The sequence below is a fragment of the Drosophila subpulchrella genome, chromosome X (assembly GCF_014743375.2).
Source record: "Drosophila subpulchrella strain 33 F10 #4 breed RU33 chromosome X, RU_Dsub_v1.1 Primary Assembly, whole genome shotgun sequence".
NCBI classification, from domain to species: Eukaryota; Metazoa; Arthropoda; class Insecta; order Diptera; family Drosophilidae; genus Drosophila; species Drosophila subpulchrella.
This window is the reverse complement of record NC_050613.1, coordinates 11,057,319-11,073,480: the sequence shown is the minus strand read 5'-3', so window position 1 is coordinate 11,073,480 and position 16,162 is coordinate 11,057,319. Positions and strand designations below refer to the sequence as shown.

The window sequence follows — 16,162 nt, the reverse complement described above, 5'->3', positions numbered from 1 at the left end:
ACGAGCCTGGTGAGCGCACAAGTCGCCACGCCCCCACCGATTTTACACACTGCACGTGTTCATTAAGCAACCGGGTAGCAAACAAAATCAATGAATGGTGTAAAAATTAATATCCTGTGGGGCTCGAATGAAAAAAATATAAAAAAAGGGAATGCAAGAGAATTGTAACGGAGATTGGGGGGCGTTGTCATCGCCATCCAGCAGCCGGCAGCAGTTTTAATTTACACAAAGCGTAGTCAGGCGTGTAATGCTCTGTGGCGGTATGGTGAAGCTTCCCTTTTTTTTTTTATTTGGCGCCCAACGTGGGGGTTCCTGATGCTTGGCAATTCGCGCGACGACATTTAAAAAATGCCTTGAGGCAGCAACAACAAGCGACGACGACGACGGCGTCAAATGATTTACGAAATTACTTTTCCCGTTGCATATTTACTGGGAATGAGAAAATGGGAGGTTTTTCTGAACTTGGAGCCGAGTTTTGGTTGAAAGCTGTCATTTTTGTTTGTATATCATTCTACAACTTTCAATGAAATTGCAATTAATCTATGTCAATCTGAAATATGTTTTTTTTTCTATCGCGTTTTTAAACTCACTTATAAGGTGTCTAAAAGTATGCTACATTATATTTGATGTCTAAAAGACACTTGGTGTTCATTGCATACTTTTAGATACCTTTACAAGTGACTAGCATTTTGGGGAACTTTGGGCCAACTATTCTATTCTGTATTTTATAGCAATCATAGAATATTTATAGTTATACACTTTTAATTCTCTTTTTGGTACCTTATTTTGCCTACGAACTTATGTTACCACTTACCTTACCTCAAATTTCCAAATAACAATAATACTTTGAACTTTATCATGGACACATTAACTTTATTCATAAAATATTTAGTTATTTATTAGCCTCAATCGATTTGTGTGATGGAGGCCTCGTCGTTGCTGGAACAGCGACTGCTCTCGCCATCCGTGCGATATTTGATGGAGTCGATGATCTCCACATCGATGTCACAGTTGCCCTGGCCACCGCTCGTTCCCTCCAGCCCAGTGCCGGTGTCACTGGAGTTCCGTCCCAGCGAATCCTCATCGCAGAGATCGGGTGCCGAAAGGGAGGCACTAACCGATGCCGATTCCGACTTGGCATCCGTATCCTGGCTCTGAACCTGCGCCTGATGGGCGGCAAACTGGCTGTAGAGGCGTGGCAGATGTTGCAACATATAGCTGGCTCCCGATTTCGATAAATTCGCAGCTGCAGCGGCGGCAGCAGCGGCTGCCGAGAGATTAGCAGCCGTGCTCGATGGATGATTCTCCTTGGTCTCACCCAGATCATAGTACTTGGCATAGTGCTCGAATTTGCTGCCCAATGTGGAGCTACTGGTCATTCCAACACCACCACCACCACCACCACCGCCGACTGAAGTTGCCCCACTGGCAGATGTAGCATTGGAGCACAGATTGATTGCATCATTTTGCGCTGCCTTGGGAATGGGCACGGTAAAAGCGGAACCATGTCGCTGCTTGCTCAGCAAATTGCTTGCCAAACTGGTACCTGAACCAGTGGCGCCCGAACAGGAACCCGCACCGGGTGAACCCTCCTCGGCAATTGCATTATTGCTACTCGACAGCGGTGAGACATTCTCCTTCTTCCGGTCGTAAATATGTCCCGAAACCCGAAGATCAATGAAGAAATGCAATGGATCAATGCCATAGGGTGCATAGAGTGGTGGATACCAGACGGGTGGTGGCGGTGGAAGGACCAAATCCTGTGGTGGCAACGAAGCCGCCGGCGGTGTATTCTCCTGCAGATTGCTATCCACTGCACCACCTAGACCAGTCTTGTTGCCAGTGCTGCCGCTTGGTGGTGCTGTTGCCGTTACCGTCGATGGTGTAATTGGCGGTTTGGCCTCCAATTTGGCATAGCCATAGGGTGTTATTGCTTTATTGGTTAGCTCTAGTGGTTTCTCGGGTGCCATTTGCTGCTGAAGTTGCTGCTGCTGTTGCTGATGATGATGTTGCTGCTGCTGCTGCTGTTGCTGTTGCTGGTGATGATGTTGCTGCTGTTGCTGCTGCTGCTGCTGTTGTTTCTCCTCTGCATCGCGTCGCTCTCGCAATTGCTCGTAGTAAGGACGATGTGACCAGGAGCGTTTCCTTGGTCGCCTCACCAGAGCGGCCTGATGTTGCTGCTGCTGGTGTTGCTGCTGTTGTTGCTGCTGTGCCTGCTGCTGCTGTTGCTGCTGAAGCTGCAATACCCTAGCCGTCTCGTTGTTTCGCGCCTGCACCAGGGAACGCAGCATGTCGCTGAAGAAGAAATTATTTGGTCCCACGGGTGCGGAATATAAATATGGTGGAGTGGCGGCCATTAAGCGACTGACGTAGTCCTGATTCCTCAGCTCATGGATGTTGCTCTTGCTGCGTTGCTGTGGATTTTGCGGTGTTGCTGATGGGTCTGCAGCACTTGCCGCTGCTGCTGCTGCTGCTGCTGTTGTGGGCGTACTGGGCGCACTGGGCGTGGCATTGCCGGTGGTTGCCCCTGCCGTTGTCACTGCTCCTCCGGCGGAACATGGCATCCCTGCTGCGTTGCTCGACGAGATGTTGCTGCTGCTGCTACTGTTGTTGCTGTCCTTCATTGCTGCTCCTGCTGTTAGAGGAAAGGAAAATGGGTAAGAAATGGGAGTAAAACACACAAAAGACGTTGGCCATAGTCACTTGAGATTTATATTTGTATAGGGATGTATTTGCATTGTCTTGGACTGGCGTTTTCCCCCGCCTTTTCCATGCTCCCGCCTTTCCATCGCCCATGGGACAATTAAATCTGAATTTTCTGTTTGCACTCTCAGTGAAACTGTCTTGGTGTTTGGATGTGAGTTTTCTTGCTTAGCAGGGAAATCTAAGGAAAATGGTTGGAGGAACTATGGGGTTGCACTTAAAAGTGTCTTAAAGAGTCGGGATATAATTTGCAGATTGTGATATAAGTAAAATTCTTTTAAATTAGCCATCAACCCAAGGTAATTCTCTTCATTATTAAATTACCTATAGATCCACAGACAACGAAATTGTAATAGCCTAACTTTCATGTGCATCAAATCCATTGTTCCACAGCTGCTGTCAGCTAAGCCACCTTTATTATAACTTTATTAAGCTCACATCTGTGCCCGTTCCCCGAAAACATTTTCAAAATTTGCATAGAAAAACAGGCGATAAAGTACCCACTACCCAGTTTCCACACTTTTTTTTCGACTCGCAATCCCCCAAGCTGTTAATAAGCTTACACACATCGCGCCAAATTCCAGTAAATTAAATGTTTCAACAGCGGGGACACACCCAGAATCCACAGCCCCACCCGTTTCCGCGAACATTCGAGGACAAACTCAATTGTTGTGTTGCCAAACTGTTGAGGCACTTGACGCCGTGTCCTGGCTGCTTGTATCCTGTGCAGCCTGTGTGCCTGTCAATTCTAACCAGGCACAGTATACCACTCATTGAGGCCCCCGCCCCAGAACTCCATTGCCTTGTTGCTCTTTCATTTTCGCATTTAAAAAGTTTTTAACAAGCCACAGCCGACGCCTGTTACTAATACCCTTTGAAAAACCAGATGGGGATATCAACGAATACTTTGATAAACAAATTTTAAATACGTATACTCATTTCAATAAAATTCATTTTCAAATATGTCTTTATCAATCCTTCTTTAGACATTTCATCTTGCCCTTTTGTATTGCATTTTTCAATATCAATTTAACATTTTCAATGGTAAATACGTTTATGATCCGAATATTTCTTTGGCTAGGTAAGAACCCCAGTTAATGTTCGGGTTATATGTGATTATAATAATATATATTTTTCAAAAATATATAAAGCAATAAATGCTCAGGTATTCACAACTTCTATACGCTTTCTCCTAACAATTTTTTGCATTTCTTCTGTTTTTTCTGTTATTCCATGTTGGAATTTTTTATTTTTATTGTCTTTTCATTTCGTTGTAAAAATATATAAAGTTTTCAACTGTCGCAAAAGGAATATATGATTGGGGAGTTTTGGAGGAGGAGATTTCCAAAAAAGGACGGCTGTTGATTTGCATTTTTTGGCAGCCGTTGTTCGGGTGAGGTAAAAAATGGTGGGGGGTGGGGTTTTTGCGACAAAGTTGAAATTAGATTATGCTAATTAAGGCGCGGTGGGTGTGGCTGTGGGCGGTAGGCGTGGCCATCTGTCCCTCGTTGGAAATTCCGTTGATTTTTCCCGGCACTGATTGATGCTGGGCAGGGCTTTAATTGCCCGTTTCTCATTTTTTATGGGGTTGGCTGGGATGGAGCTAGAGAGTAACTGGCAGCATTTTAATATTCAATCAGCAGCTGTCGGATAACTTTCTTTTATGGCCCTTGCCCAAGTTCTGCACAACTTTTGCAGCTGAGAATAATTCCAAGACCTAAAAATGGAGCTGAGATTAATGCGAAAAGTGCATCCCGACTTTTGTTTGTGTTACGTCTGGGTATAAGCTGCGAACTAACTTTTCCATAATTCTTGGCAAGTTTTTTCAGTTCTTTTTTTTCCTCGCTTTCCAAACAGTGCCGCAATTAAAACCAGAGTAGAGAGTAATCCCTTACCGATTCCTCTTGAGTGGTGGACCATCCATATCCACTTAAGACCGGCCAGCTGATTGATGTCGCATCATCGAAGTTGAATTCAAGCCACCCCCGACTGGGATTGCGGGCAACCCTTGGAAGCATACACTTAACTGGCACTTGGGCTGGGCAACCTTATAACATAATTACAGCATATCAAACAACGATAAGTTGTCCACGCCACTCCAATCCGCTGTGAAATCCTTCTGGAGTTCATCTCCCCACCCGTGGAGTTGGTTTGCAACCCTCTCCGGCTCACCTGGTGTACAACCCTAACCGAAGTCTGGGTTCGCTTTTCAGGCCTGTCCACGATTTGATTAAGCTGGATGTACTTAGTTATTGGCGCCCGACGTGGGGCTTTATAATGAGTTTTACCAATTATTGATGTAAATCTTAATGTGTCTTGTTATTGGTGCCCAACGTGGGACTTTGAAAAAGTTTAACACAATCATTATTGTAAAGTCAATTAAACTAGAACTTAGAATTTAAACTTAAATACATATATCAATGGATATATTTATAAACTAGCATCTCTAGAAATTTTGAAAAAAAAATTGTTCAGATCCGTAACATATCCTTTACTTCGCTTTCGAAGATTACTGACTATCAAAAAATAAATCAAATAGTTAACCCTGCCCGTCGAGGGTCCTGTTCCCGCCCTGTGTTTAACCCACCCCGCTCACATACACGCACATATGCAGACAAATGAACTTGTTGGTTTGTTGGTGACATGTCGTTGTGGTGTTAACGTTACAGCGTTTGACTGCGAATTAAAATAATGTGCCACTTGTGGCTCTCTGGCCATGTGTGTCGTTTGCGGCAGACAGATCCCAGACCACATACCACATACCCCAGACCCCTGCCCCGCATCCGGAACTCTGTCCGTTGTCCGTATCTCCGTGTCCGTGTGCGTTGCCCGAAAATTTGACAAAATTTCATATGCAACTTTGCCCGCAACTCAATGTTGCCCAAATCGAATTTTATTTGAACCCTTTTTGACAGGTCTACTATGTGGACTGATCCGAGTTTTTTGGAATAAGTGATGAGAGTGAAGTGCAACCCTTGGATGCGTATGAGTTTTGGGTAACCAATTTCACCAGCGGCAAATGGAAGTTAAATTTGGTTTGCTTGGGTGGATGGATTGATGCAGAGTGGATTTGTTTTATTGAGTGCGTAAGATATTGCTGGATGTTGAATAATCAACAGGGCCATTTGGATCTAATTTTTCAAAAAAATCGGAAGAAGGAAAGTTCTTGAAAATTTAAGACTTGATTTAATTTTATAATTCTATTGATATTGCGGAAGTAGGTTAGTATTAAACTTTTAATTATAGTTTAACAGAATATTGCTTACTTTTTAGGAGAAGTTGTATCTCCTGAAGTTGTGTTTTTTATCAAGGAAATGAATAAATTCTTCTTAATCAAAAAGTGCTTTTGACATAATCCAAAGATGTTCAATTACATTTTTTCTATCACAGTAATAATTGTTAATCCGCACAATGGTTTCCTTAATTTACCACTTTTAATTTTGATCATTCAATTGGATCTGAATTCTCACCTTTGATTTTTAGGGTTCACTTAAAAAAAATTTTAAAGCAATATAAGCACGGGAAAGCTGAACGCGTTGCTAACGGTCTGAACTGGCGTCGATGACAGTTAAAAATCAAATGAAATGAGTGCCAGCAGCGGCAGCAGCAGGAAAAGCAGTAAAGCAGAGCAGCATCCAACGAGTCCTGAGGCCGAGACAGAAACAGAAAAACAGGGACCGAGTACCAGAACCAGAACGAGGCGAGTTCGGTGCGATTTTAAAATTATGAATTGTTGTAAATGAAACGAGGCGTAAGCAGAGCGTCAGCAGAGCAAAAGCGGTGGTTCACTGGGTGGGTGGTGGTGCGCCCCAGTCGCTGTGGCATTGGTGGTGCGCATCAGCAGCAGCAGCAGTAGCAACATCGGCAGTGGCAGTAGCAACATCACCAGCAGCAACAGTGCAAAAGTGTTAATGGAAACCACCCTCGAAGAAATGTTTTTACCTTTTCAAAGAGGACAAAAACTAGAGCGAGACGAAAGCCCATTGGTCCATGGGTTGATCGCTTCCGGTTGTTAAAGAGTTGCCACATTTCTGGCTAAGATCGGATGTAATCGCAAATCGTATTACCTTGACGGTAAATGGGCCGTTTTAAATATTGCAGCATTTTATTGGCGCCCAACGTGGGGCAATTAGTTCATTTAAACTACTGACAACTGTTTGACTTCTAAATTCTGCAAAAATCGATTGAATTTGACCTAATTGAAATCAAAGTAAGCTTAATTATGCAAATACCAAAACTATTGTTAAAGAACAATACAGAACACATAATTTTCTGTACTGTAACGATTTTAGATGTGTGATTTGTATTACCATGCTGAATGTTAAAACTTTGTAAAATATTTTACCATCAACGTTGCCCGTTTTCAATTACCATCCTTTGTCGGATGTTGCGGATTGGAACAATAGATGTAAAATCCTTGGCTATGGGCAACGTGTTGCTAAAACGACAGCCCGACGAATGGTGGGGTGGGGTGGTGGGTTGGCTGGAGGAGGATAAGCTTATAATTTCTATTACAATAAAGGCATGCGGATGCGGTTGGATATGTAGAACGTTGCGTTGCGTTGCTTTCTTTGCTTAATTTTTTGCTGCCAACGACTGTTTGCGACTTCATTAGCGACACCTCCCCACAAGCTGTTGCCAAGCAATTGCATCGTGTGTCTGTGTGGGAAGATCACTGAAAAAAATTGTATATTATTCTAAAAGGTTATCTAAAAATACTCCTTAATGATGTAATGGTATACCATACATATCTACACAAAGATGTCACTTATACTGAAGAACAATCTTAAAAAACAACATACTGAAAAATATTTTTTTCTGAAGTGAAATTGAACCTGGGTCTTTTAACTTTTATTCTTAAACTAACATGTTTAAATGTAATTGTTTTTATCAACGATTTTAGGTCTGGTTTCCGTTGCAGTTGCCAATGGCAGGTGAAGTTTTTAGACAGTATTTTATCGAAAAAAATTTTTCTAGGTAAAACTGAACCTGGGTCCTGAAACTAATTTAGCAAGTTCATACTTATATTTTGTATATAAAACTTTTTCGTCTGTGTATCATTGCAGTTTGCCATCGGCATTGGAATCTGAGTCCGGAGCAATAGCTTTGGAGAACTCGTGTTGCCTTTTGTGAGCGGATTTTTTTTTTCTTATTTTCAGATTGCTGAGCTGAGCTTGTTTGAAATAAATACCGCATTTTTGGTTCGCATTTTTTTTTTGCAGTAGTTGCTAGCTGTTGCCACACGTTCGTTGCGTGTTTGCCACCCACTCGCAGTATTTTTCGAAAAAAATATAAAGCTCCATGGCTGCACATCAAACGTCAGCACGGAAGGAAGGAAGCTGTTGCTGTACAGGGAGTTGAGGTTGGGGTTTTTTTTTGGGTGGGGGGGGGGGGGGGGGGTGAGTATTGTCTAGGCTAGCCACACACCCAAAAACCCCACATGCCAAACCATTTTTCCTTCGCCAAAACGGAGGCTGTGAATGTTTACACTTTGGATTTGGTTCTGGTCGTCGCATTTCCCTTCCACTCCTTTTTTTTTTTACCATTTTTGGTTGGACTCGACTCTGCTCGAGATTTTAAATGTATCTCGGTTAACGGTTGTTATGGCAATTCATTTGGGAAAGGGACTTGGTTTTACAGCGTGTAACAGCGGCTGTTGCAGTGGGGAATCCCCTCTTTAAAAAGTTGTCATTTCCAGGTGGTCGAAAGGACTGAAGTTTTGACAAAATTTCAATCTCTCGATCAAGTAGATGAAAGTTTTGCTGAGTCAGAAACTTGGAATACAATATTTTTGGAACAAATAATAAAAAAAAAAAAATACTGAAAAACTAACATGCAAGTTCCAATTTTTTTTAATTTCGGTCTCTTCTACTTAAAAAAATTAAAGGTACAATTTTTTTGAGTAGAAGAGACCGAAATTATCGAAATTATCGATAAATATTTTGAATTTAGGGTTATGTTTTGAAAAAATAGGAATGGTTTATAGGTTTTGCCATCCCTAAGATCGCTGAAAAGCCAAACTGATGATGCAGATTGGTTATTTCTTTAATTAACTGAACTAAGCATGAAGTTCGAAAGTAAATTTGTATTTTTACGCAATGTAATATATTGTTGTTTTTTTTTACAATTTAAGGACATCACAACTTGCTCTCTTTGAAAGCTGCATGCAACGTCTCACACATGCCACACAATTTGTGCCACTTTTGTGATGCGCATCCATTTCCGCTTGGGCGGCGGCACCACTTCCTCTGCACCACCCACCCGCCAAACCACTCGCCTGCCATATTATCCTTGCTTTTATTATGATTTTTTTCACATTTCACTCGAGCGTTGATTGAAATGTTGAAACCGAACATACAGATATACACAGACAGACAGACAGACAAGAGGTTTGAGGTGGTTGGGTGGCGAGGGCAAACAAAGCGGTGCGAAAGGGAAGGCCATACTTTCGGGTGGTGGTGGGTGGTTTTCTGGGCTGGCCGGGCTTATTTGTTTGTTTGCATGTAAATTGCAATGTGCCACGGTTCTTAAACCCCCTCCCCTTCCTCTATATATATATATTTTTTTTAGATTTTAAACTTTGTTTCTTGTCTTTTTGTTAAATGTTTGCCGCTCTCTCCGCTGATTGTCATTTGCTTTTAGCGCCGCACCACCACCCTTCGTTCTCCATTATGAGTGGTTCCTGCGGTTGGTGGTACGTCCATCATCCATCCATTCCATCCCTCCATTCCATCCATCCATCCATCCATCAAGGACAATCAACGCAGACGCTCGCGAGCTTTTCCTGGGTTTGATTTTGGGCTCAGGCTCAAAAAGATTTCTTTTCCTTTTTGTCCCAAAACAAAAAAAATATATGCTTTTGGGCTAATGAATTAGTGGGCGGGATATTTGAAACTTTTTCGGTGGATTCTTACATTAATTTAATTAAAATTTTATTTTTTCCTTAGCTATAATTACATTTTATTGCAAGATTTTAAGGCCTTACTTTAAATGACCTGTTTGCTAGGATTATTTTAAAATGCAATTCTTTAATTTATTCCTTTTTTAAGCTTGTTAGGAAATTATATACTTTTCTTAGATGTTTTTCTTTATTTTAATAATAGAATAGTTAATTTAAAATTGCATTCACAACTATTATAAAAGTTTATATATTTTTTCCTAATTTAAAAATAGTTGTATTATATGATTTTAAGATTATATATATTTTTTTAAATATTTAAAAACATATTCATAATTTATTGTATAATTAAATATCATTTAAAAATAGTTGTGCTGTAAGATTTTAAGAGTATGTATTTTTTAATATTTAAAAACTTGTTTATATTTTCTAATAAAATACCATAAGATTCAAGGAAATTATATTATAGGTAAAACCGCTTGTAAAAGGTATAACTACATAACTATCACATATATCCATTGCATTTTCCCTGTCCTCTGTAAAAAACCCCAGCTTTTCTTCCCGACAATGCGAACAATCTTGAGCAGCTTAAGTGCCGCTGGCGTCGGATTTGCCAAATATCCGTCAGATACACAGAGTGTATCACAAAAGATATCCATGGAGGAGGAATCCCAGGAGAAGGATCCACTCTCCACACACACACACGCCCATTTCCATTTCCATTTCCCTGCACTCACGCAGACTGTAATCGCTTTACGTGCGCTTTGTTGACAATTGTCAAGTGGCATTCGGTGAGGGGGGAGGTTGGAAAAACTGGGGGGAAAATCGGGAGAAAATCTGAGGAAAAAGGGGGATTGTTAGAGGAACATCATTGACGCCACATGTCGCCGGCGACAGATGCGTTGGATTGCAAATTGTCCCAGGTAAAGTGTGCTGTTCGCACTGCTTTTATTTCGCATTTCACTTTATTGAGACAGTCCGGATTGTCAGTCAATTGGCGGCTTGAGATAAATCTGGCTGGGGAAAATGGGAAAAGTGGGTACCTACTACCCTCAATCCCCTCAAAGGCAAACAAACAAATAAGCAAACAATATATTTTCAGCGACAATTTTCATGCATGCAAATTAAGCAAATGAGAAATTTTGCAAAAGCAATTTCCTAGCTAAATCGCTGGATAAACTTGGTGTTCCTTCTTCTCAAAATATTAGTCTTGTTTTGATTCATTTGACCCCACCCCCGAACCCCAACCCCCATTCCATTTTCCCCAACCACGCCCACAAAATAGGGAGACCAATGGCAGCCAAGCGCTTAGAAAAACTTTCGGCGCTTTTCCTCGTTGTTCGTTTCCTTTCGTTAGTTTCACTCCTCCCACCCAGTTATGCAAAAAATAGAGTTGCAAAAGTGGGGCCTATAGGATGAGAGGTGTTTAAAAGGGGGAGGTGTTCTAGTCTTTAAGTAAAAACAGATTGTTTTTAGCAATTATTTGCTTTTAACTATTTATCTTTATCGATGAAAATTAGACTAGAAAATAGCTTTCTTGATCTAGCAATAAAGTCTTAAAGTTTTCTTTGTTTATACCCGTTACTCATGGAGTAAAATGGAATATTCATTAAAAACGGCGTAACAGGTATACGGAAGTGTTTGAACGCTATGAAAATTAAATTTAAAGTTTAACAAGCTGATTCTTAAGCTTCTTACTAAGCGCAAACTTTTCATTCCAACGTGCTACGCATCATGTTTTTTTTTGCAAAAATTGGCAAAAATACAAAAATTCCAGGTTTGAATGACAATAAATTGAAAATTAAACTACGAGCTCAACAAGGTATGACCTTTCCTATTCTGCCCTTTACTTGCATTTTAACAGCCAAAACACTGATTTTTTTGGAAAAAAAAAGAAATTCATCCTTGATTTTTCACGGTCCGACTTTATTTTAAGTTTTTATAAAAGCCACCATATTTATAAATATGACCAAAATAGGATAAATCTAACAGTAATTGATCAACTAAAAAGTTGGTAAAAATATTTAATTTAATGAACTAATACTTATTTAGGTAACATACTAGGAGAGGCGTCCTGGGATCCAATTCCGACATGGTGACATCGCACATTGTATCTCCCGTAATCACTCCACAAACACCGACACATTAACCGATTTTTCATCTACCACAGCACCTAGGTCATGAATGGTAGGCTAGAACTACTTGGGAATTATAAGCACCTAAAGAGGGGATAATTTCTTAGTTAACATTATCGATGACGTGGCCCTTTGTGAATATCAATAATATATCGCATACTTTAGTTTAAGGCCTAGTATTCAACCTAACAAAAAGTCGTCCAAAAACCAAAAACTTCATATAAAAAAAACGGCACAACATTTTTGTGACGTTTTTTTCATATACAATCTGCATCACTTTTGGGAAAATTTATTTTTCGACCAATTTTCGCATTTTTTAAGGGTTTGCATCATTATTTTTTTTGATTTCAGATTTTAGTCAAAAAAACTCTTTTTTTGCGTTTTTCGATCATAGCTCAGCTAAATCAAGGAATACAGCTATAAGACCGACTGTTTTGGAAAGTTTGCTTCCTCTGCTAACGATCTGCATTACCTTTGGAGAAATTTATTTTTTTTTTTTACCAATTTTCGCATATTTTTAAGGGGTCACATCATGTTATTTTTGGATTTGCGATTTTAGTCAAAAAAACACCATTTTTTAAACCTAAAAGACTTTCTAAAAAGAAAGACTTGCTAAAAGACACTTTAAAGGATATTTTTTGACTGATTTTCGAATTTTTTATACAATTGATTATTTTCGGTTCCTACATGGCTAATAGCACAATCTAGTAAATCAACTTAGCCATGAAATCAACTGTCAAATCGAATTTCGATTTGGATTTGGACCTAAGGGCCAGAGCCCCAAATAATTTTAGTTTCGTTTTCGGGCTCGACAACGCAACATCTCCGTGTTCTTGATACTTTTTTCGGCAAGTAAAAAACAAGTTTTTTTTTTTTTACAATTTTACAATCAAAAGTTTTTCATTTTCAGATATGTGAAACGCAAAGTTTACCTGTAGAATAGCCCCAGGATGTAACGTGAAGAGTCCTCCGTAATACCGACCCACACACTTGGTATTTTTACACGTCAGAGCTCGTAGCAGACATTAGTAACCAGAAAAAGACCTTTTATAAGGCAGCTAAAACCAACAGAACTTATTGGATGATGTAATAACTGATACAGAAACGGTAAATCACACTATGTTCAACACAAGTGACGTACAATTTTGAGCCACTTCGTTAAAATGGAAGGAAGAGCAAAACCCCCAAATATCGCCAGCTACCCTCTCAAAATTGTTTAGTACTTAAGGACCCAAAAACGAAACTAACTTTTTAACAGACACCACCAATTAAGGTAATATATTGAAACAAAATGTATTTACGAACTAATAATTCCAGAACTAACCCACTCCTTAGGAAATTCTATGCATGTGCCCCTAGCATGTATAAGGTCCTGTTAATGTACTCAGGGACCCAATACGAAAATTTCACTTTTTAACACACACTCGTGTAATTAAGGTTTCAACTAGGTAAACTATGGTAAAAATCATAGTATCGATCTATTAATCTTAGAACTAACTCTTTCTTAAGGAAACTCTATGCATATGCTTAACATGTAAGCTTCAACAGAAGTAGGACGTCCGTTATAATCCTGAGGATGAGGTTGGTACTACCATTAAAGAATCTTGGCATTAACTTTAATAAGCCTCTGTCTTTGCAGCTATTCCAGGTATCCACAACTGGGGGCTGCGCGATAGAGGATGAGAATTTGCATCACACTCGCAAATAAATATTGAACTTTGCATCGAACTAAATAATCGTACCTGCAAACTGCTGAAGAACACAGCAACACATTGAAGAACACATCGTATTATAAAATATTCTATTTATCCGGAAACCTTAGCACAGATCGATTATGAAGATAATGTTATTGTACCGACACACAAAATTGTAAATCACACATCGACTTATATGCATGTACAGAAAAATCTAAAAAAACAATGTAACGTAACGTAACGTAACCAAGCCAAATACTGTTCAGAACGTCGCCCTAGTTAAAATAAATATATATACCACAAAATGCTTACAAAAATGTTATTGGGGGAAGATTGACAATTATTATATAAGATAAGTATTTTAAAAAGCATGTAATCAAATGTGTTTACTCAAGTTTAAAGGCTCTACGTACAAATGTCGATCTACGTTGCTATATCGACTCGGCTAGTGAGGCTCAAAAATATATATACTTTATAGAGTAGGAAAAGGTTCCTTCCGCTTGTTACACAATTCGACGAATCTAATACACCCTTTTACTCTACGTGCAATGGGTAAAAAGTACTGGCCAAAAAAAAGGCTATAAATTCACGCATATGGTCGTGATATGGTGATACCTTAAACGGAAAAGAAAAAATATTACTATATGCATGTAAAATATGCAAATGCATTTATTTCTATTTTTAAAGGCCTGTTCTCCACATAAAACGCCTGGTTAATAAAGGGTTAACAGACCACTTAAGCACCTAAAATATGATAGAACCTTTAATTTATATCTGCAGAAAAGAATCGTAGCTATTATTGAAAAGCTAATCAATGAAATTAAGTACCGACTCTCGAAAATATCTTAAATCAAAATATTAAATGTGGTTTTTAAGCCGCGTCTTCACAAATATCACGTGATTTTTTAAAATTTCGATTTTGTTGTCCAGTGTAATGATAATTTTCGGTCCTGCGTGTTAGGTCAAATTAAATTCAAATAAAAAGACAAGAAACTATATCGTAGCCAATTTTTGCTTACGATCTAGTAGCCAGAAAATGCATCAACTTAGCCATGATATCTACTGTCAAATCGAATTTCGATTTGGATTTGGACCTAAGGGCCAGAGCCCCAAATAATTTCAGTTTCGTTTTTGGGCTCGACAACGCAACATCTCCGTGTTCTATAAACATATTTCGGCAAGTGAAAAACAAGTTTTTCTTCTTATTTTATTTATTAAGTTTGTTTTTTTTACTCTCCGGTCTAACAAATCAAAAGTTTTTCGTTTTCAGATGTGTAACACTAAAACTTTACCTGTAGAATAGCCCCAGGATGTAACGTGCAGAGTCCTCCGTAATACAGACCCACACACTTGGTATTTTCACACGTGGGCGCTCATAGCAGACGCCAGTAACCAGAAAAAGACCTTTAAGGCAGCTAAAACCAACAGAACTTATTGGATGATGTATTAACTGATACAGAAACGGTAAAGCACACTATGCTCAACACAACTGACGTTCAGTTTTGAGCCACTTCGTTAAAATGGAAGAGAAAAATCCCCAAATATCGCGAGCCACCCTCTCAAAATTGTATAGTACTTAAGGACCTAAAAACGAAACTTTCACTTTTTAACAGACGCCACCAATTAAGGTAATCTTTTAAATAAATTGTAGTTACGATCTATTAATCCCAGAACTAACCCTCTCTTTAGGAATTTATATGCTTCAACAGAAGTAGGACTTCTATTATCATGAGGAGGTTGGTATTACGATTTAAGTTTCTAATGGTTAACGTGAAAAACCCCTTACCTTGCAGCTATTCCAGTTATCCTCTCAAAATTATATTGTATTTAAGGACCCACAAAACGAAACTTTTTAGTTCTAAACAGACACTCGTGTAATTAAGGTTTTAACTAGGTAATCTATTTTCAATGAATCATAGTTACGATCTATTAATCTTGAAACTAACTCTTAAGGAAACTCTATGCATGTGCCCTTAACATGTAAGTTTCAACAGAAGTAGGACGTCGTTAACATCCTGAGGATGAGGTTGGTAATACGATCATAGAATCCAAGGATTAACTTTAATAAACCCCGACTTGCAGCTATTCCAGGTATCCACACATAACTGGGGGCTGCGCGATAGAGGATGGAGGACTTGCATCATACTCGTAAATAAATACACCGGATTATGTTGTCATACCTGGAAGATACTGAAAAACACACCGCAACTCATTGAAGTACACCTCGTATTATAAAATATTCTATTTAACCATAAACGGTTATCGTATCGACATACACAACATTATACATCATACCTGTAATTTATAATATCGCAAATGTAACACAAACACGAGTTATATTACACTACTAAACCAAATACTGATTAGAAGGTCGAGTAAGGTCGGTAAAATAAATGTCTATGCAACAAACTGGTTACAAAAGTGTTATTTGGAAAAGGTTGAGCATTACTTGTTTTTGGGATTGGTTTGTTTCGACTGCTTTGGACAGTTTGCTATCTATCCTTTTTTGATTTCAGATTTTAGTCGAATAAAATCTTTTCTTGGGGGTTCTTCATAGGACCGACTGTTTTGAACAGCTTGCTTCCTCTGCTAACGATCTGCTTCACTTTTGGTGAAATTGATTATTTTTTACCAATTTTTGCATGTTTTTAATTCAGTTTTATTGCTTTTCATCACTTTCTTTGCTTTCAGTTCTTGTCGTTGTATTTTTTATAGGTAATCAAGCGATTATG

The 16,162-nt window shown here is 39.2% G+C and overlaps 1 protein-coding gene and 2 long non-coding RNA genes across 5 annotated transcripts; 2 read left to right on the top strand and 1 right to left on the bottom strand.

The window, feature by feature from the left end:
* Positions 1 to 866: 866 nt before the first annotated feature.
* On the bottom strand, positions 867 to 11,720 carry LOC119558403 (cAMP-dependent protein kinase catalytic subunit). Of its 3 annotated transcripts, none has more exons than XM_037871935.1 (2): positions 11,663 to 11,720; positions 867 to 2,635 (listed from the first exon to the last, which is right to left on the bottom strand). In XM_037871935.1, the coding sequence occupies exon 2, from the start codon at positions 2,622 to 2,624 to the stop codon at positions 906 to 908; it is 1,719 nt and encodes a 572-aa protein (XP_037727863.1). In that variant the 5' UTR covers positions 2,625 to 2,635; positions 11,663 to 11,720; the 3' UTR covers positions 867 to 905. The 3 variants fall into 3 exon arrangements, with proteins under 3 accessions (XP_037727863.1, XP_037727862.1, XP_037727861.1); XM_037871934.1 differs by lacking the exon at positions 11,663 to 11,720 and adding an exon at positions 6,174 to 6,285; XM_037871933.1 differs by lacking the exon at positions 11,663 to 11,720 and adding an exon at positions 5,970 to 6,279.
* A 926-nt stretch (positions 11,721 to 12,646) lies between these two features.
* Positions 12,647 to 13,643, top strand: LOC119558404. The gene is made up of 4 exons (XR_005220187.1): positions 12,647 to 13,009; positions 13,072 to 13,184; positions 13,246 to 13,317; positions 13,376 to 13,643. It is a non-coding gene; the product is annotated as an uncharacterized LOC119558404 (long non-coding RNA).
* Positions 13,644 to 14,700: 1,057 nt separating this feature from the next.
* LOC119557118 lies at positions 14,701 to 15,839 on the top strand. Its single transcript, XR_005220041.1, has 5 exons — positions 14,701 to 15,058; positions 15,120 to 15,166; positions 15,224 to 15,324; positions 15,384 to 15,456; positions 15,513 to 15,839. It is a non-coding gene; the product is annotated as an uncharacterized LOC119557118 (long non-coding RNA).
* The last annotated feature ends 323 nt before the right edge of the window (positions 15,840 to 16,162 follow it).

What these genes read in the sequence shown, in the direction of transcription:
- LOC119558403 (XM_037871935.1), bottom strand. Translation starts at nt 2,624, where the DNA reads ATGAAGGACAGCAACAACAGTAGCAGCAGCAGCAACATCTCGTCGAGC.